Source organism: Ambystoma mexicanum, chromosome 4q (assembly GCF_040938575.1).
Source record: "Ambystoma mexicanum isolate Mex_15411 chromosome 4q, UKY_AmexF1_1, whole genome shotgun sequence".
NCBI lineage: Eukaryota > Metazoa > Chordata > Amphibia > Caudata > Ambystomatidae > Ambystoma > Ambystoma mexicanum.
The window spans coordinates 621669401-621690294 of NC_090928.1; the positions used below are offsets into that span (position 1 = coordinate 621669401).

General features: G+C 46.3%; 1 protein-coding gene across 2 annotated transcripts in view; it reads left to right on the forward strand.

The window, feature by feature from the left end:
- The window catches only part of SPRED2 (sprouty related EVH1 domain containing 2), a 392302-nt gene that overhangs the window by 271195 nt on the left and 100213 nt on the right, over nt 1–20894 (forward strand). For both annotated transcript variants that reach the window (XM_069608158.1, XM_069608159.1), the window contains exon 4: nt 4160–4224. In XM_069608158.1, coding sequence (XP_069464259.1) covers nt 4160–4224 — 65 coding nt within the window. The remainder of the gene's footprint in view (nt 1–4159; nt 4225–20894) is intronic.

Sequence of the window (20894 nt, forward strand, 5' to 3'; positions counted from 1 at the left end):
CGAATTGGTATTCGCGGGAGCTAATATGCGGATGTGGAAAGGTCTGTCGGAGTTTGAGGAGTTTATCCCGGTCGAGAAGCTGGAAGACTTTAAAGGAGGCCTATCCGACGCCAGGGTCTTGGCCCAGGATCTCCTGGAGGCTGCGGCTCATCACGTAGACACCTCGGCACGGGCCTTATGCTGGGGGTTGATACCTCACGGCAGGCGTGGTTGCATGCAACTAAATTCTCAAAAGAAGTGCAGGACAAGGTGTTGGACCTTCCGTTCGATGGGAAGGAGCTTTTTCATTCTACAACAGATGTAGAGCTCACCAAGACGAAGGATAGCACTCAGACAGCTAAGTCCTCGTCTGTCCTGGTTAAGACTCCTTTCAAAACCCAGAGACCGTTGTCACAAAGTCGACCTTCCTCTGGCTTTAGGGGCTTCCTCGACCGAAAATCTTGCAGAGTGGATACCCCTGCGGGGGACAACCGGCGTAGGCAACAACGGTCACGGTTTTTCTCCCGCTCCTCAGCCTCCTCCTCAGGTGGCACCGCCACCGATAAACCTACTAAATGAGGGTTTTCCGCGCTCGCACGAGACCCCGGTGGGAGGACGCATTGCATCTATGGGAGGCGTGGCAGACCATCACAGAAAACAGATGAGTCCTGTCAGTTGCTCGGGCGGGCTTCCGCTTACCTCTACCCCCTACCCCACCCCTCAACCCTCCTTTTCAGCTGTCGGGCTCGCCCTCCCTCAAAGCCGAGGTTCAGAAACTTCTGGACCTCAGAGATGTGGAACCCGTTCCCTTTGGGGAGCGAGGGGAGGGCTTCTACTCCCGGCACATATACGGTGCCCAAACCCAACCAGGCTGGCCTGCGCGCCATCCTAGACCTTTCGCAGTTCAATCTTTTCCTACCCCAAGAGAAATTCGAGATGATTACGCCCAGCCAGATACGCTCCTCCTTGCAGATGGGCGATTGGCTCAGTGTGGTGGATCTTCAGGATGCGTACATGCATATCCTGATTTGGAACCCACACAGGAGATATCTCCGCTTCTCTTTGGGAGAGGAGCACTTCCAGTTTCGAGTGCTTCCTTTTGGCCTTAGCTCGGCACCACGTGTCTTCACAAAGATGTCAGTGATTGCGGCCCATCTTCTTCTCCAGGGTATCCATGTGTATCCATATTTGGACGACTTGCTCTTACGCAGCCCTTGCCTGCTGGCAGCAGCGGGCAATCTCCAGTCTCTCCTTCAGCTCCTGTTCCATCTTGGGCTGTCTGTGAACTGGCGGAAATCTTCCATGACGGTCTCGCAGGATCTGATTTTCCTGGGTTTCCGCTGGAACATGATCGACTGCAGAGTGTACCTGACCGGGGACAGAATGGCGGATCTGTTAGCCACGTGTCAGATGTTTGCTCAGTCGGAGAGCATGTCGGCCTGGTGGTTCCAGAGGCTTCTGGGCCTCATGGCCTCGTGTGTGCTGGCTCTTCCTCTTGCTCGTCTCAAGATGAGACAGACCCAGATGGCTCTTCGGAGTTCCTGGCGTCAGGCTGTGGATCCGGATTCCAAGCTGATAATGATTCCGGATTCCATGAGTGGACCTGGATTGGTGGTCATCTATCAGCAACCTGTCGGTAGGTGCAGGGTTTCAGGACCCAGCTCCTATGGCGACGATCACAACGGACTCCTCCATCCTGGGGTGGGGTGCGACGTTAGATCTTCTACAAGTCTCGGACCTCTGGTCACCTCAGGACAAGCTCCTGCACATAAATCATTTGGAGCTTCTGGCGATCTTTCTAGCGCTCGGGGCATTCAGACTGGTCATTGCCAACAAGGTGGTTCCACATACGCACGGACAATGTGGTGTCAATGTATTTCATCAACAAGCAAGGGGGAACGAAGTCGTACCCCTGCCCCCTCGTGGACCTGTCCATTCAGATTTGAGAGTGGGCCGTGCTTCATGGTGTCTGGCTGCTTGCAGTGCACATCCCGGGCCAGCTGAATGTTAGAGGATGCCCTCAGCCGGCGGACAGTGGTCAGCCACGAGTGGGAGTTGAAGGCGTAGGTCCACTCATGGATTTTCTTGCGTTGGGGCACACCGGAGGTGGACCTCTTCGCTACGGCGGTAAACAAGAAGCTTCCTCAGTATGCCTCCAGAGGGGGGCTGGGAGCCTCCTCTCTGGGGGATGCTCTCGAGATCCCATGGCACAACATGAGAGTTTACGCCTTCCCGCCTCTGCCTCTAGTTCACCGAGCAATTTGCAAGCTGAAGAACTCTGTGAACTGCTCCCTCCTACTCGTAGCCCACTGTGGCCGGCCAGGTTTTGGTTCTCAGAACTTCAACACCTATCGGTGTATCCGCCGATCAGGTTACCAGTGACACCCGATCTTCTTCATCAGGGGGAACAGCAGATATGCACCCCTCCCCACAATCGCTCAGCTTGGCGGCATGGTGCCTGAGTTCAGGTCTTTAGAGCATCTTAACTTGTCTACGGATAACATGCGTATTATCCAGGCAGCCAGGAAACCCTCGACCAGATCCCAATACAGGAGTAAATGGCTCAGGTTCTGTTTGGGAAATCAGTTGGATCCAAGGGTGGCTACGATTGACACTGTGCTGTCCTTCGTGTCCTCCCTAGCAGAGTCGGGTGTTCACGTTCTGTCCTGCAGAACTTACCTTTCAGCTGTCTCCGCTTATCTTTCTACACACCAATGTTCCTACTCTCTGAGTAACTCTGTCGTCAAGGGGCATTTTGCAGGCTTGACACGCCTCTACACTCCAGTTCGTAGTCCGCACCCGCCGTGGGACCTAAATGTAGTCCTGATGGCGATGTGCCATAAGCCTTTTGAACAGATGGCCACGGTGGACCTCAAGTACCTATCATGGAAAGTGCCCTTTCTGGTCGCCGTTACCTCAGCAAGGCGGATGAGTGAGTTCCAGGCCTTGTCAGTGGAGCATCCCTTCTTGGTCTTTCACAAGGACAAGGTGGTCCTACGGACAAACCCTGCCTTTCTACCGAAGGTGGTAACTGAATTCCATCTGAATCAGTCGATCTCCCTGCCGGTCTTTTTTCCGATACCTACCTCAGAGGCAGAAAGGGTTCTGCACTGTCTTGATGTCAGAAGGGCCCTTAAGTTCTACCTTGACAGGACTTCGAGCTTAGGAGTTCTTCTCAACTTTTTGTGACTTTCGGTAACCCTCAGAGTAAGCAGGCATCTAAGGCGACTATTTCTCAGTGGATCAACGTCTGCATTATGGAGTCTTTCACCGTCCAAGGGCTGAAACCTCCTAAGGGTATTCATGGACACCTGGTCCGGGGCAAGGCAGCTGCGGCTGCTTTTCAGAAGTATGTCCCCTGGGAGTCCATCGCTAGGGCAGCTACTTGGGCCTCCCCATCCGCTTTTTGTAAGCATTATTGACTTGACATGAGCTCGAGAGCTGATGCTCAGTTTGGTCAGGCTGTGCTGAAGAACCTTTTTCAATAAGGAGTATTTCCATCCACCCTTAGTTCCATTTAGGAGTGCTTTGGAATCTCCCATAAGTATGGAGGAAAGGGGACGGGATGTAGGATTATAACCAGGTTACTCACCGTAGTGACCACCTTACTCCTAGTCCATAGTCCCCTTTCCGCCATATGCCCGCCCGCCCGCCGTACCCTCTAATAAGCTTCCTCTGTTATTGCTAATATGTCTCTGACCTGGCGATAGAAAAGGACTGATGGCCGATGCGCGGGACGGAGCCAAGGTGGGCGGGGTTACAGCCGCGTGCCGGGCCCCACGCAGAAAGAGAGGAAGGACACATTTTTGAGAAACGTTTTTGGGATGCTTTTTATAAAGTGCTCCGGTACCGTCCCACAGGACGGAGAGATGTCCCATAAGTATGGAGGAAAAGGGACTATGGACTTAGGAGTAAGGTGGTCACTACGGTGAGTAACCTGGTTATTCTGATGAATTTCCTATGTACCTTCCCTAGAACCAGGAGGTTGCCCTGATCTCCAGCATACTTCAGGGTATTCGCCACTTATGAAACTAGAAAAGACTAATGCATTGTTTCGAAGGTCACAGCTGGTGTTTTGTAGTTAATATGGCTATGATTCTTTGGAGCATCACCAGCATACTTGATGCTCTGCATGCCAGTGTGTTTGATTACCAGCTGAAATGCTACTTTCTCTTTTCAGGATCTACAACATCGTCTTCCACAATCCATAATGAGACTGATGTTGGGGATGATGATGTGTTTACAGTAAGTGGAGTTTGTTGTTGTTGCTTACACTAGAACAGTATTTTAATTAATTTAGTAACAGTTTTGTTTGGTGTCAAGGATGTCACCTTGTGGCCACTTGATTGTTTTGAAATGCTGTAATGTTTACTAACATTAATTGAATATATAATGATTATAAATGTTGGCAGGTACGAGAGCTCGCGGGTACCTGCGAGCTGTGTGGGAACGTATCAGAGCGCACAGCTATGGACCCTTCCTAGTAAAGCAACTGAAAAGCTGCAGGGCATGGGAGGCACATGTTTGAAAGGAGGCAGAGTTTTTGTTTATTTTTAATTATGGGTCCTGGTTAGTTGGGAACAGCGAAACATGGCTGCACCCCATTTCCTGTTCATTATTCAATCACTAAATCTAAATAGAAGTCATTAGTCAAGGGCCTGATTGAACACTTTGATTTAGTAAACCCTGATGAGCTGCATGTTCCAATTAAGATGACTTGCAGCAGGTTTCATGGCCATTCGGTCAACTTTTAAAAATGCATCTTTTATTATTTTTGAATTATTATTATTGCTGCAACCGTTTAGGCAAGGCTTATTTTATAGTTAATGTGTATATAGAACATTGTAATAACCCATTAGTGTCTCGATGAAGTACATGGACTTTAGTTTTCTACTTAGTTTGTATGATGGTGGTATTTTACTAGGATGAGGGGTTGAAATGTGGTGTCCTTAACCGTATGGGATCGTTCATTGCAATCAAACCGAATACCCAAATTATATCTTTGCTTTCTTCAGGCTATTTACCAGCGTTTCTAGAGCTTGAATCCTGGATCTAAAGGATCAATTTCTTCCTTGCAGTACCGGCTACATAGAGGATGTTTCCCTTTTGAAGCAATTAAATCACGCGTTTGTGTTTGCATGATGGCTACCAGTATGTACCATGTGTAGTTGACACAATGTACATCTTTTAATATTGAAATGGACCATATACAAATGGGTATTTCTGGACATCTAATGACGCTGGCGCTATTCTACATTGCCTGTTTAGCACTACTGGTGCCTAGCTGAGTTCAGTGGCACCAGGTGGACATGTGTAAAATGTAATCAGTTCACCAAGTATATGCACCTTAAACTGCACAGGGATTCTCAAACACGCGCACACCTGTTTATATGCACTTGCATTTCAAAGCCTGGACTTGCGCTTTGAATAAATTATAAAATGGCAGGTTTGGGAAAATGGGCATGGCCAGGAATGTGCACCCCGGTGTTATCCTGGAAGTGATTTTTATTTCTAAAACAATAGACTACTTTTGGTGCTTTTCAAAAGCTGTGACTAGGGTGTTTGGTCCTCGTTTATGTGGATAAATAATACCATGTTGATGGTGCCCCGATTAGTTGCAGTAATCATCATTACTCATAGTCCTACTCGTCCTCATCCCATTATTGACTTTTAAGGTGGTACGGGAACTTTCTCCAAACATATATGTAATATGATACAAAGTTCCCCGACAGGCTTTGGACACTTACACAAGGTGAATAAGGGGGCTACGTGCTTCCGCAAGCCAGAGGATGATGGAGCCATGGTGGTGTGGAGAGGATTCCATGGTCACACTCCGTGGGCCACTTTGTGTGGCAGGAGACAATCACAGGGGCAACCGTACGCCAGTTTCTGGCTCTGTAGGAGACACTAGGGCCCATCCCCGTGACCCCATTCATTCTGGGTCCTCTGGGACAAACAAGTCCTCCCTTCTGTGCAAACCTTTAGCATTGGATTAAGATCTGTAGAGCCCTTCCCCATAGCAAAAAGTAGACTAATGATTTCACTACCCAGGCCCAAATCCCCGGGCAATAAACACACACAGACTTCAGCTTTGCAACACAAAAACTGAAAATATTCTGCTACGTGGCTGATGGCTCTGTGGTACACCGGAACCCACATCAAAGACCCAGAGAGGTGTTCACAGCAATGTGTGCACCTGTGAATGATCATGTTGCCAATTCATTGGTCACCTGCATCGTTTTCCAGATGTGAATGCTAGTGTTGCCAAGGCAGTGTTCTTCAACAGCATTTAAACTCGTAAGCGGATAAAGGTTTCAATATCAAGAGTCCTAGGTATTACCTTCATGCTTTTTTAACCTGTGCCAGATCATTCTCCCATGATGAACAGACAAAGGCTGTGTACCTCTGTGTTTTCCGTTAAAAAGTGAGGGGGAATGAATTCCAAGAGGACAGCCTGACCAAACAAAGGTTTAGTGTGTCCCCTAAACAGTGCACGCTCAGGTGAGCTTACTAGAGACAGCAAATTCAAGCCCACACTAGTTCCCTAACACAGTTGCAGGCTCTCGCAAGGAGTCCAACCCAGGAGGGAGGACCACCGGCCAATAAAAACTCACAGGCTCATGCCAGTAGTTTGGCAGTTTGAAGAAGGATCTGGAGTGAGGAGTTTAAAGAAGCCTGGCGAGCATGAAGTGTGCACAGAGGAGGCTGGAGGAAGAACCAATTTGAGGATAGCAGCAGGTTGGAGGATGTGATAATAAAGATTAGGCTAGCAGAAAATATCAGGAGGTTGGCGGAAAGTGCAAAGAGGTTGGTCATAGCAAGCAGGGGGCTTAGTGCACATCATGAGAATGTAGGTAACAGTAGAGAAGGGGTTGGTGGAGAACGTCAAGAAGTGTAGGCCAAGCATGAGGAAGCTGCTGCTTATATGAGGCCTAAACCGCATTAGGGGGTTAACCATGGGTATTGCAGAGACTTAAAATGATATATTATCTGTTTTAATATTTTGGCTCATCTTGTGTACATTTACCCCAAAATAAAAGTTGTAACTACTTAGATTTCTGTCTTGGGATACTTCTCTTGATCCCTGTCAACCCTTGTGAGAATACATATGTGTAATATGTTATTAATCCTATTGTTGAAGATTAAGCCGACCTCTACCTCCAAAGCCCTGCCCTAGCCCACAATTCTCCTGATACGTATGAAAGACTCCTGGGCCAAGGCCATCTATGCAGAGCGGATGGTGATCTCAGTAGGTGATACTGTGATTAGTGAAAGTTGGAACTACGAAATCTGGCAGACCAATAGCTCGTCACTTTTCTATGTTTCCAACCAGAGATTGTTGCGCAAGCTTGCCTATTTTTAAAGCTTTCTGCTAGCATACGAGTTAGAAGACTTTCACAATGGACTTGAAGAGGTGAAACTGGCCACTCAGGATCTTTTGCAGTCAGCAGCTGACTATGTGGATATGCCAGCTAAGGAGGGTGGTCATAGGGGTTGACATGAGGTGGCACGCCTATTTGCACGCCACAAAGTTTCACACATGTCCTGGAATAGATCACAGGCCTCTCTTTTGAGGGGACTGACCACTTTCGCTCTTACTGATGTGGAGCTTTAGAAAAGAAAATCTTTAGTGAAACGCTATGTCACTAGCCGCCTTAGCTAAGACAGTCTTTTCCTCTTCCCAAAGCTCTTTGTAGGGCGGTCCTGCTATGCCAGGGGCTTGCAGGGTTTTTCTAGAGGTGCAGGAAAGACGAGCCGGGTGCTTTCCCACAGCAGAGGAAGAAGCAGTAATGCACTGCACCTAAGAGATTTTTCCAAGGGCCTTCTTCCTCCACCATCTTTACACCCAAAGCCCAAGCAATGACCTGCTTGCTCGCTCTCATTCCACAAAGAATGGAGCGCAGTGTCCTCATACCCTTGGATAATCTCTGTATCGCCTTCCCATCCTCTGTCTCCCACCCCCATCTTTGGCCTCTGCTGCTTCTTTTCAGAATTAGTTAGCTGTTGAGGTCTTGAACCTACTGGACATCAGGCTAGTGGAAGAGGTTCCACCTTCCCAGAGGTGTATGTTATTTTTCCAGGCTGTTCACAGTGCCTAGGAACAACCAGGCAGGCCTTTGTACCATCCTGGGCCTGTCTTCCTTCAAGATCCTCAAACTCCTGGAATGATTCAGAATGATCACACCGAGGCAAATTGGTCTGCTCTCTGTCAGGGTGATTGGATCTGCATAGAGTATCTGATGGATGCCTACCTGAATGTGCCTGTATTGGAACTGCATTGATAATGTATATGCTTCTCTCTGGGGAAGTGCCAGTGTCAGTAAAGAGCTCTCCTCTTTGGACTCAAAGTGACTCCTGCATCTTTACCAAAATGTGATCTGTGAAGGCGTTCCACTGGGGCATCTACATTTATCACTAACTCGATGACAGGGTAGTCTGTGCTCGCAGTCCTTCAGAGGTGGAGTCTCATTTTCAAGACCTCCTTTTCCAATGTGGTTTGTCAATGAACGCAGTCAGAGATTCTTCCTTAATGCGTGTTCAGTCTGACGTTTACTGGCTTAGTATGGGATAATCAACTAGCCATTGTGTTTCCTACGGAGTGTGTTTAAGACCTGATCACCACTTGCTCTCTTTTTCTGAAGCTCAGTGACCACAGCCTGGCGGTTTCAGAGGAAACTGGGGTGAATAGCCTCCGTTCCATCTGTACCTCATGAAAGGCTTACGGTGAGGTAGATCCAGCTTTACCTAGCATCTGTCTGGCCTCACTTTTCTCAGCCTTAGTCACTGGTGTTACATACTTCCTGATTTGACTTCATATTTTAGATGGTGGAGTTAGTTCCTGCTATCAAGTATTTTTGGGACCAGGTCTTTTCCCACCACCCCTAACCCCACAGCTCATTGCTTGCTCTGGCAGTAGAGATGTGGGAGTGGGTCATCTGACAGAAAATTCATGTGCAGGCCCTCCATCTTCCAGGGGAGCAGACTCTGGAGACGCATGTCCTCTGCTGGCTGAGGCCACACACAGTTCATGAGTTGGTATGCCACACAGAAGTGGCACAGGACCTTTTCTCCAGGTGGGGCTTCATTTCGGTTGTCATGGTTATTTTTGTGACTCACTGCAGTGTGACGTGACCCCGTTTTCCACCATAAAGGACAGTCTGGCAATTTCTTAGGAAGGGTTGGCTATGTGTGCATTCCCTCTGTCCCCCCCATGCATAAGGTACTCAAGAAACTCAGCGAGACTGGCATTTGCACAGTGACCTTGTAGCCTTGGGGCTGCCAGGTTCGGATTTTGGGACCTCCAGAGTATGGCTTGTTCCTCTCCGGTCAAACATCTCCTGAATCAAACCTGTCTCAGAAGGAGTAGGGGTAAGAACATTTGGCATCCCTTCCTTCAGTCTCTTCAATCGTCACCCTAGTTACTGAGACATTGACACTTTGGCATTTAGTGGACTCCAGGAGAATTTGGGGGTCATCTGCTAGTCCCTCCACGAGTGCCCAGTATAAAAGGGAATGGACATGTTTGCCACTGGTGCCTTCCCATGCGGGTAAACCATCTGACATGCAGTGTGGACCCAGTTCTAACATTCATCTATGATCTGGCTTCCTCTGGGCTCTCACTGAAATCCTGCCGGACCTATCTTCCGCGGCTTCTGTGAGAAGCCAGAAGGTGTCTCACCCACTAGTCCCCAGGGATCCGTCATCCAAGTGGCCGGGAAGCAGCCATCGCTTTTGGACCCAGTTCCTGGGGATGGACCCGTGTGGGAGGATCACCTGGTGGAAGTGGGCCACCGGATGGTGAGACACAGTATCCCCTTCCCTGTAACACCTTTGCCCCATCCTATCCGGTAGGATATTTAGGAACTCTACCCCTCCCTTTTACAACACAAATACTTTCTCACTGACGGCCCGCTGTAAAGGAAAACAGACTAACACCCTAGCCGTGTACCTGACATGTCACAATAGTAAGGTCAGGCAATTATGGACAATCACTCACACCTGACTTCCTTTACACTTCCCCACATGGATAAAAGGCGGAGCACGAGAGCCCACTCTGAGCGAGGCAAAGCACACCAGGAAACCGCAGTTTCGAGACGGCAGCTGAGCAAGAGCGGAAAGGCGGCAAACCCGAAGGGCATTGCAAGGAGGGAATTCCTTTGACCTTTTCAGCAAGGAACCGTTACTTTCCGGAAACCTCGAGAGAAAGCCAGGCTGAAGAAACCTGCATTGTGTGTCAGAGATACCCGGAGCCCTGCCACATCATCACCAGCCACTGTGGTACTGTCCTTTGCTCCAAGAACAAGGCCGCTTCAGTGAAAGCAACACAGCCGATAAATTGGGGAGACTGATACAAGACCGGTCTTTGTTGAAGCCGAGGTTGCAATCAGCAACATTAATTGGCGAGTGCTGGAACGAACATTGTTAAAACGCGTGAGATAAGAGATGCAAGTGAAGTTAAACTTCTGATGAGTGAGTGAACTTTAAAGCAAGCTGCAATACCTTTGATGGAGTGATCTGCACCACGTGGGTGCACAATCAAAGGTTTCTGTAAGGTATCCAGCTGAGAAGTAATAACAGTAGATACATTTGTTCTGAGCCCGGCCGACGGAGGCCACTTGAAAGAGAACAAATAAATGTGAATCGAAGTGGTCCTGCGACGGGTTAAGTGAAATCCTGCGCACAGTGGAAAGTCTTCGATTTTGATGAAATGGAGAAAGTTTGGAAAAGTACGTGAATTTGGTCCGAGCCCAGCAGAGCGAGATCAATTGAAGGTTTTGTGTTAAAGTGAGTCTGAGCCCAGTGGAGGGGGACCTGGGGTGAACAGTAAATCACCCGAGAAGTTGTATAAGTGATAATCCTAAGAAGAAAGGAACTGTACTGTTTTGTCGTTTTGCATCAGGCCCACTGAAATAAGAGACTTTGAATGACAAAGAGACTTTGGCACAGAAGGTCCTGATATTGAAGTCTTGAACTGCATCCTCATGCTAGAGAAGCCAGAGACTGTGCTAAGCTTGATTTGCGCGGCCTTGTCCCGTGCTGAAAACGTGGGGAAGGGAAGCCAATGGCTTGAATATCTTGACATATCATTTCTTGAACACCTTTCTTTTGCATAACATTGTTTCCCACACTATTTGTATTTAGAAGCAAGGATTGGCAATAGGTTTATTAGTTTAGGGCCTTTTTATTTGGACAGGACACCACTAGGACTGGGTTATTATTATTTGATGGTCATAGCTTGCTCCCATCTTTAGATTTAGGATTAGATAGGTGTTTTGCAGATCCAGTTGAAGTTCAATAAACACCCTTGAACTGTGATTACTTGTGTCTGTCTTACTGTTTGAGACCATGCCTTCCTTACACTTCCTACAAGAATGTCAATGGGGGTTCCTTTTCCCTCTCTAATATGGTGATGTAGCAGCATCGTGTAGAGCTCTGGCACCCATTCCTGCTTCTCAGGAGTCCTGATCCTTCCTGGGACCTTCATGGCCAGCACTTCTGCTTGCATGGTCAGCGAACTGCTGGCTCTATGCACAGCCAAGTATTTTACCACTTTTCATAAACACGTTGGTGCTTCATACACTATTTTTTGTCATGATTTCAAACATTCTTATGAATCAGACAATTACCCTTCTGTGTTCTTTCCTAATCAGTCCTCTGACTGGGATAGGACTTTTCACAGTCTGGATTTTGTTTCGGCTTTGCAGTTCTGCCTTAGCAGGACTAGGGGAAATCTAGGGCCAAAGGTAGGGTCTTTTGTCCTTTATGGGGCAAGTCTTGCAATCAGTTGGCATCCAAATCTGCCATAGTTCAGTGGCTAGTCTCCTGCATCATGGAGGGTTACAGATGTCTGGTATCTCGCCCTCCTAATAGACTTTGTGTTCCTGCTGTTCGGGCCCAGACAGTCCCAGAGGCACGTTCCTTGGGAGGTCATTGCCAAAGCCCAAACTTGGCTTCTGTCATTGGTGTTGGACTCCACTTACTGGGTCGATGCAAGCTTTGGCTTATTAGTTATGCAAAATCTTTTTAGCCAGACCGCGTAAGGTCCACCTCCCCTTCAGTATATGACTGCTTCATAATCTCCCACAAGTATGGAGGAAGGGAGGTGGGATTTTGGAGTAAATTACTCACTGTAGTGACTACTGTAAAGACAGACCTGGCAGATTGTAGGCCAAAAAGGCCACACCTGCAGATTCGGCCTTTTGTTCACAACGCTCTCCCGGCCCAGTTTGGTCATCCTCCCTCTGCTGCGCAGCACACTCCACCCCGCTCCTCTAACCCCTCCCTCCACTTACCTGATGCGGGCTCTGGCTGTCTCTATTCGCACTCTGAAGAGAATGAACCCGGAAGCTCGACACACAGCACACGTCATGCTTCTATGCATGGCCTTTTGTGACTTGGGCTTCTGGGTTCATGCTCTTTATTTAATTCATGCATAATTCCCCTTTCTTCCCTCCATACGCCCTTCCACCTTCCCTGTTAAACTAGACATCAGGTAGGTACAGTATAAGTGATGGAAAGGGACTGGCAGGTCGAAGCTAGGTGGGGTTCCTGGAGAAGCGTGGCCATGTGCAGGCACGTGCAAGTATACTCGGACAATCAAACTTGAGGGATTTATTTTGCTTTGCCCCGAAAAAATGCTCTGGTAGGAACTCCAAAATTATAGCGGAAGGGCGACTATGGACTAGGAGTACAGTAGACAGTACAGTGAGTACTGTTTACTAATTGCTGGGCCAGTCAACCCCAACTCAGCTGTACCAGTTCCAAGTTGCTTCAGCATTTTGAGTATCCAATTTACAGTTTCCTCTAATTCGCCAGTGAAACTTATGACCGTAAATTTCTTTTCCTCAAAATTACACATATGCATTTGTTTGTTTCAGTTTTTTAGGATGTGAAGTTAATAGTTAATTTGGCAACATATGCTTCCAACTAGGATATTTACCTGACTACCAGAAGCTAAAGCCCTTTTATCTCATAAGACCGGATACTCTTAGGTTGCATTCTTCAGTCATGGTTAAGGTAATTCTGAGCTTTAATGGGGGGATTGAACAAGCACTCCATGCGTGAATATTTAGTTAGATATGACATTTATAACCTTTGCATATTGTAGACTCTCTGCAGGTGTTCTTTTATTAGGGGTTTGTCCTATCCAAAGTTAAATGATCACGGTTGGCTGACTGCACCCGTTTTTACAAGATTTCCTGCCACATAAGTCAAATGTAAATACAGCACTATAAACTCTTGAGTTTCTTGAAAAGAAATCCTTGACCTCTGTATCCTTTGATTAGTTGATAGTTGGCCAAGGTGTGTAATTGTGTTATACCAGTGGCGTAAACAATGATTGCAACAATACTTCTGTGATACTTTTTAGGTACTTGGATGTTCACCATTGAAGTCCTTATTGGTGCAACAAGCCTGCAGAAATCCTTGGGGAACCAGGAATGGAATAGCTGACTGGGTGGGAGAGGGCCTAGTTATGAATTGACCATCTCATGCATTGATAGTCCGAGGTTTGGCAGAAAACCCTGCAGAACCGCTCAGGCAATCACAGCTCTGTTACAATTCATTGTTTCACCAATGAACGATTGAAATTCTATGTTTAGCTTCTCAAAAAGAACAGTCTCAACGGGGGTTGCAGCAGAACTTCTCTTCCTGTCAGCAGTTTTGCTGTGGGACAATTTGTGTTGATCTGTGTAGTTTCATAAAATGTCCTGTCTGCAAGGACACCATTAGTAATACTTGCAAATGTCTGAAGAGATGTACTAGGTGTCGAGCAGCACCTTTTTGCACAAAGCCCTGTGCCAGGCATCCTTTTTCATAGATGGGCATGTTGACTGGCGGCAGCACCAAATTGTTGTGACTACTCAATGTAGGGGGCCAGCCTTTGAAACAGGGCAAAGGGGCTACGGAGAATTCTTGACTGAATTGATTTAACAAGACCATGTTGTGATCTGTATGCCAGGCAGAAATAGCAATAAAAGATCTAAACATGGATCAACTTATTTCCTGCAGCAACTGACCATAGATGCCAAATCTGCTTGAGAGGAAAACCTATATTGCAAATAAAATGCACTTTATTGCCCTGAGGGTAACATTATGATATGATGCCTTGCCCCCTGGTGCCTTTGGTATTCCTTGAATGCTTTATAGAACAGATCAAGGTATGACCTACCCTTTCTTTTAATATGGGAAGGTATTCACCTTTAGTGGTAAATATTTAAGACGCAGGCTACTAGCGGACTCTATCCCTATGGGATGAGGTGAACCACCCCAAGTTTACCCATCCCTGATAACTAGTGAAAACTAGTGAAAATAGCAATCCTTGGGTCACAGTTTATACCGTCAGGGATCCGAATGTGTATTCAAATATACCTTGAGTGATCATTCAAACCAAATGGGAGAGTGCATCAGAAAAAAAGCCTCAAGAACTGACACTTGTAAAGGAGGTTCCCTATAGCCAATGAACTGCCCTAATTCGAAAGTTAACTAAAACGCAAGGTGTCTTATATAAATGCTGAGCAAAACACATTCAAAGCAAAGGGAACGAGGAAATTGGACCCGATTGGCCCTTTCCATTCCTCCCAATGTTTTGTATTAAATTGACACCACATATTTGAATGTTTCACATAAGGGGATCCTCTGCGTCGGGATTAGAAACATCCTGGATAGCAGAAACAGATGATTAAGGCAATTTACCAATAGGGACGTTTTTTATAACATTCTACAAAACAGGTACCTACCATTCAAAAAAATTAACCGTTAAGAGAAATGACATACTTTCTATAAAATGGAACAGAGTTAATTTAGATGGAGTCATGTAGCTATGTTATCATAAGGAACAAGACACGTTGAGCAGACTCATCTATGCCCCGCTCCCTAGCCATGACAGCATCTTTCTTGTCAATACACATACTATGAGATATTTCATGTGATCTTTGACACGGATAGGGCACATTAATCCTTTTCTTACTCATTTAATACTAGTCTTATTGTCATAGAGTCTCAATATGCCGGGCAGCTGATGACATGAAAAACATTTTGAGAAAAAAATCACACCTATTGTAGTTACTTTAACATAAGGGTTTGGGACTGAACAATGGGGGAACCAAAACTGACAAACCTGTGACTGCATCCCAGGGATATAGGGTGATAAATGAATCATCTGAAGCAATAGAAAAGAAACTTCCTGACGCCAATAACATTGAAACTAGACAAGTGTGAAAAATTGCCCATCGGTAGGAAAAAGCCCAATGACAATTGGAGGATACAATCATCTTTGCAAATACAATCCTCTAATCCAGCATAACCCAGGCATGAAAAGTGCTACTAAAAACCTGGGAGGGAGGGATAATACTAGCTTCTGTGTCTTTAATAGACTATAAACCCCCCACTCATGATAGTTTGGGGGATTAGCCATTCCGTGTCAAGACCGGAGGCTCCTATTATGCAGGTTTAAAGCTGTTTTTGCTGTTTTGTGAGTAAACCATGTGTTACACCACCAAATTGTGTCCGTTATCCCTCTGATACTAAACTATATTCATCCCGACAAGCATGGCTAGACTAGTGTCTAAGGAACTCTGGAGATCTCCCTGTGGGCCTCTACACTCTTGATCTCTTGTGTGGGGCATTTCCAAATGTTCCCACAGGAAAAGGATTGGGCTTGCTGAAAATGTGTTAAGTGGGGCCACTGTCAATATTACCTCCAGAGCCTTTTTTGTTTCCCAGTCCACCCCTTGATATAATATAAATAGAAAACGTGACCTTATGCCCAAGAGGATGTTTGCCAGGCACCTAGGATGAGGTGAAAGTAACATTCTAGGTCTATTTATGAAAATACCCGCTGAATCCGTCCATGGAAACTAAGGGAAGAAGAACCGCACAGTGACCATGCAGATGGAAATGTTCCAAGATTTAAGTAAAACAAACACTGTCCACTTAGGCAGAAGCCATTTGGACCCAACGGCACTCTTATTGATAGAAAACAGGCAAGATGGTTGTTCCATCCACTTGGGTAGAGGAATCAATTCAGATGGAGGGGCAATTATGCCATATACCGATGGTAGACACTTGAGAGCACGTGTCTCGCTCTTTCTCTCAATGGAGAACGCCACCTTCATACCAGCAAACAAATTTCCGTTGTTAGGGTGAGCAGACACCAGATTCATCAAGAGAATGTATGCCATCCAGCCCATGTTGGCTGAGAGGACTGTTAGTGTGTGCAGCCTTGAACAGAAACTTCTGTGAAGCGAGCCTCAACTATTATATGAACTTTACTGGCAAGCTAAAACTCTCATGACGCTAGAGGAGTCCGTATGACACTTTTTAGGCAGTGCTCGCAGCACGTCTGACCTGAAACATGAATAAAAGGTTGATACACTCCCACATCTAAAGGTAAATAGGAAACCTGCCTTAATGCCCCTCAGAGCAGAGTGTGTTGTTAATTGTGACACTCCACTACCCTGCCAGTTTAAACGTTCAAGAATGCAATGAGAAAGGATGCATATTGTCACCAACAATCAAAGCAACCAGCCCCGATGTCCCAACAACAAAATTTTGAAACATTATGAAAATATGATGGCATTGTATGCATATACATAACAACCAGTATACACAGAACAGATGTATCCAAGCATGATCCCGATTGCTCCTCAGATTAACATTGTCAAGTCTATAGCTTGTATTGTGCGTGAGCAGAGCATGCATAGAATCATGAGACAGAGAACAAATGTAGCAACCACAGGCAGTCGCTGCCAAGCAGGCAGGAGGTGTAACGCCCATATTCGGTCCATAGTAATCCACTGCGGAGCAGGCAGAAGGTGAATCACCACTATTAGGACCATATCAATCTGCTGCAGACCGTGTAACAACACCAATACCAGTTCCATAGCAATCCACTGCCGAGCAGGCAGACACTGCTACTGACGAGCAGGCACAAAGGGTGACGCAGTAACAGTTACCTGGTCCCATTATTAAACTAGGCCAATCTGACAAGCAGGCATGAGAGCAACCTAGCCCGTAAAAAAAGTGGAGCGTGTAGGGTTCCAGTTGGGAGTGAAAATATTCGACTGAGCAGGGATGTGAATTAAGTGTACCCGAAATATATAAAGGCATGTGTGCAGAAGGACACAAGAGCATAGTGCCTTTCTTTCCCTCAACTTCCATATGTTGTGGAACACGTGTATCCAAACGCGGCAAATATTGATTGACTTTCAAAATGGCATACATCAGTACATGAATGAATGTATGCAGTGAAGGACACCTGGCCAGAGTGCCTATTCCCCCAACTTCACTGTTGTGGAACCTGCCAGGCCTGATAAAGCAGCAGTTCTTTTACCCTCTTTGGTTAAGATAAATTATTTAAAAATGTGCCAGTGCAGTTCCAGGGTGCACAGTACTCCTATGAAAAGTAAAGTTTAAATAAACAAATAGCAGTTTGAAAAACGAAAATTAACCCGCTAGCTCGAACCCCCAATGTGAACCACGACCTTGATTCCAGGACAGAAACATTGCCCTTGACCTATTAGATAACCTCTGTCTGGAGGCAGAATTATAAATTATGTACAGCCTCTATACTAAGACTGAGGGAAATGGCATTTCCCAAACAAGCACAACTCCTGTTGCTTAAAGAAAAGAACTGCTTTAAATGAGCAAGAACACAGTACGTGAGTCAGAAATTTTAAGAACAGGCGACCTGCAGCTGCACACGAGCCCCACGTGAACCAGGGTCACTGAACTAGGAAAGAACGTGAGCAGGAAATAAGTGTGCAACTTGCGAAACAGACAAGCCGAGGGAGACCCTCGGCCAGCCTAATTAACGCAAGTGTTTCTCCCTGGTATTGTACAAAATTACCTACTCCCAAAAGTTCGACCCCTTAACTTTCCGCATATATATATATGTGGGAGGGGTAAAGTAAATAAAAAATGTTTAGGGTAAGGTGTGGGGGTCTCCCCCCACATATATATTTGCCGAAAATTGAAGAAAAAAAATGGACTTTTGGGAGTCGAACTTTTCGGTTCGGTAAAATCACATATTAGATCCTTTCTTCCTTGAGCTTCGAGTGAAAACGGCGTTTGTGCACGTAGCACGAGCATGTGTACACTGCAAGGAGTATTGCAATTAACAATATATAAAAACAAATATGTTGTAGTCAAACTGACTAATCAATAGTAAACACACAAGCAACCTTAGCTAACTAGCACGCGTGAGTAATCGGCACAGGAATGAAGAGTACTTCTCTGCTGTGACGAGCAGCAAAGGACAGAGACTAACACAGCTTTGTATGTATTCGGGTCAGGCTGTGATTGGCTGGGTCAGTTGTCATTAGCCTCTGCAGGAAATGGAGCCATGTTTCATGTGATCAGAAACGGTTACATTTTATTTTGAAAAAGTTTTCTTTAAATGTTAAAACTTTTCTTTGCTGCTGGACGAGTAGATAAAGGAGATTCAGGAATAATAGGAGCCTCCGACCTCAACTTAGAATTTGGGGTGATGGGTCGTGTCAACACTGCTGGAATTCAGACCTCCAAGTTAACCGAGATTCCCATAGTGGGCGCATTAAGATGGCTAGCTGCGTGTATTAGAACCTGTGAGCTGCAGCTGCATGCTCGTCTATTTTAAGTGACTGAATGTGTGCCTCTCCTCATCTGCAATCTACCCCCGCGTAATGCCTTCCTCTGCAGCATAGTTGGCATCCCCCTATCTTGCTGGAAGTGGACAGCTCACATTACCCACCTTACCGATTCAAAGTCTGGACAGTGTCTTCTTTGATCACCTGCTACCCTATTTCCTCTATACCCAGCACACCCTGAACGAGCCTGGAAGCTAGAAAATATAACCTGCAGTTCCTGCCACCTGTCTGTTTTTCAAATTGGCAAAAGAACATTTTTAACTCTAAATGGCTTTTTGCTCGCCTTAAATTCGAGGCTTCGGCTCCAAGTGTTGAAAAGCATTGCCACGTCTTGAGCAGAGATCCCAGTGGGGGAAGAGCATGCCCGTAGAATCCCAGGTAGATGAAGACCCTGTAAAAGACGTGGCCAATGTGAGTAAAGCAGAGCTTGACTTTCCCTACCTGGCATCTGGGGCAGCAAAATCTGTTTAAGTAGCAGTCAAAATTTCCACTATAATACAAATATTTCAAACAACAAAATGAAATCCAAACGGGTCAATTGCAGGTTTGAAACCCAAGAAAACACATGGGTGTTTTGTTTAGTTGTTCATTCACCCCCATGGCTCGGCCTCACAAAATCATCTTTAGCAAAAATCTCTACTTTCACTTCAGAGCACTACAAACAGAAATGCTAAAGGTAAAAAACTAATGGGATTCTAAACATGGGCCGGTAGTGCCATGTACTTGGCAAGAACAGTATTGTCACTCATGTATTCATTGACTTAGTGCGCAGGAAAAAGGGGCGACTGATTTATTTATTAATTTATTCGATATTTTTATGGGGCCTATGCACAGGTGTTTCAAGATGGCATGGCATCACAGTGTCATGTTTTTTCTCAGGCTGAAGATTTTTGTGACAACCGATACTTATTGCACTGGACAACGCTATTGCATCTGTTTAAACATTGGGTTACCTCTTTCGCCTTCTCTCGCAATACGTGGAGCTTTGAAGCAGCATCAGGGCGGAATAATTACTATACAACAGCAGCTAGCAGAAAATGTAACCCAAAGAGAAGACATGCGCTCAACACACGTACTCTAGTATTGAGAAATCATTCCGTCAGTGTTTGCTAAGTAATCTAATTCGCACAACATAACACCAACACATTCACACGCTACCGGCATCATCATAGCATTTGGAACATGCCGCAGCTCGTTTAACTCCAAGGAAACCGCAGCGTGTTGCGACTGCAAGCAGACCTTGGTTTCCTTACCCTCCCCCCTCCAGATGCTATAAATCATTCTGGAAGGTAGCTGGGAAGCAGATGCTAATGATAGTTTTGCTCTGGAGCACAGGAAGTCACCTTTTAACCCAGCCTGCTGTTGTTTGTCTCCGCTTGGTGACAAAAGAACAGATGCGAACAAGATGCCGACTGTCCAGAAGATCAGCTCACAGGAAACCCGGCTAGCACGCGCGCCCTCTAGTGCCTCAGGTGGCACGCGCGCCCTCTAGTGCTTGGGTGGCACGCGCGCCCTCTAGTGCTTGGGTGGCACGCGCGCCCTCTAGTGCTCCTGCCAGAACGGGCTCTGAACAAAACCCAAGTACGAGCCGGACCGCTGCACCGAAAGACTGAGAGCGATTACTCCGCCGCCGCTCCTGGATTTTATTTTGAAAAAGTGCACGGTTTTATTTTACGCGCGTTTCAACAATTTTATTTTTCACCAATTGTTAATGCATTGATGGTAGCGCTTCTGGAAAGAGCAGCAGTGCCTGCAATCCGCTAGTGTATGGCCACTGACCAGAAGAGTCGAGGCACAAACGGATTACAATATATAAAGACTGTATAAAGCCACAGCTTTCCTTCGTTACGTGCCAGTGTGTGGCCGTCATACATAGGTGCAAGTCAAACTCCCATTCAGGAGAGGGTGAAGTGCTTTACCGAACACTGGCCAGAAGTGATTGTACATTCATGTCACTAGTCTAAATCTGTGGAAGAGGTAGTAAATCCAAGGGGCCAGGCGTAATATTGCACTCTATGACCTGAGCCACGAGAATGGATGCAGGGCTCGACATTAAGTGGAGCTGGGAGCCATATATCTCCTGCTTGGCCTAGAAGAGCCTGGTTAGCTTGACAGCAACAGGATAAAGTGATACGTTTCAATCTTATGTGCAAGAATAGATTTGTGGAACGCTATGCACTAGCTGCTTATTCTCCAGTGCACCTCCTGCTTATCTCATCTGAATTTCCAGCCCTGTGAATGGTCCAGAATATTCCTTTTCTATTCCCGCACTGGTGATTTATTAACTTG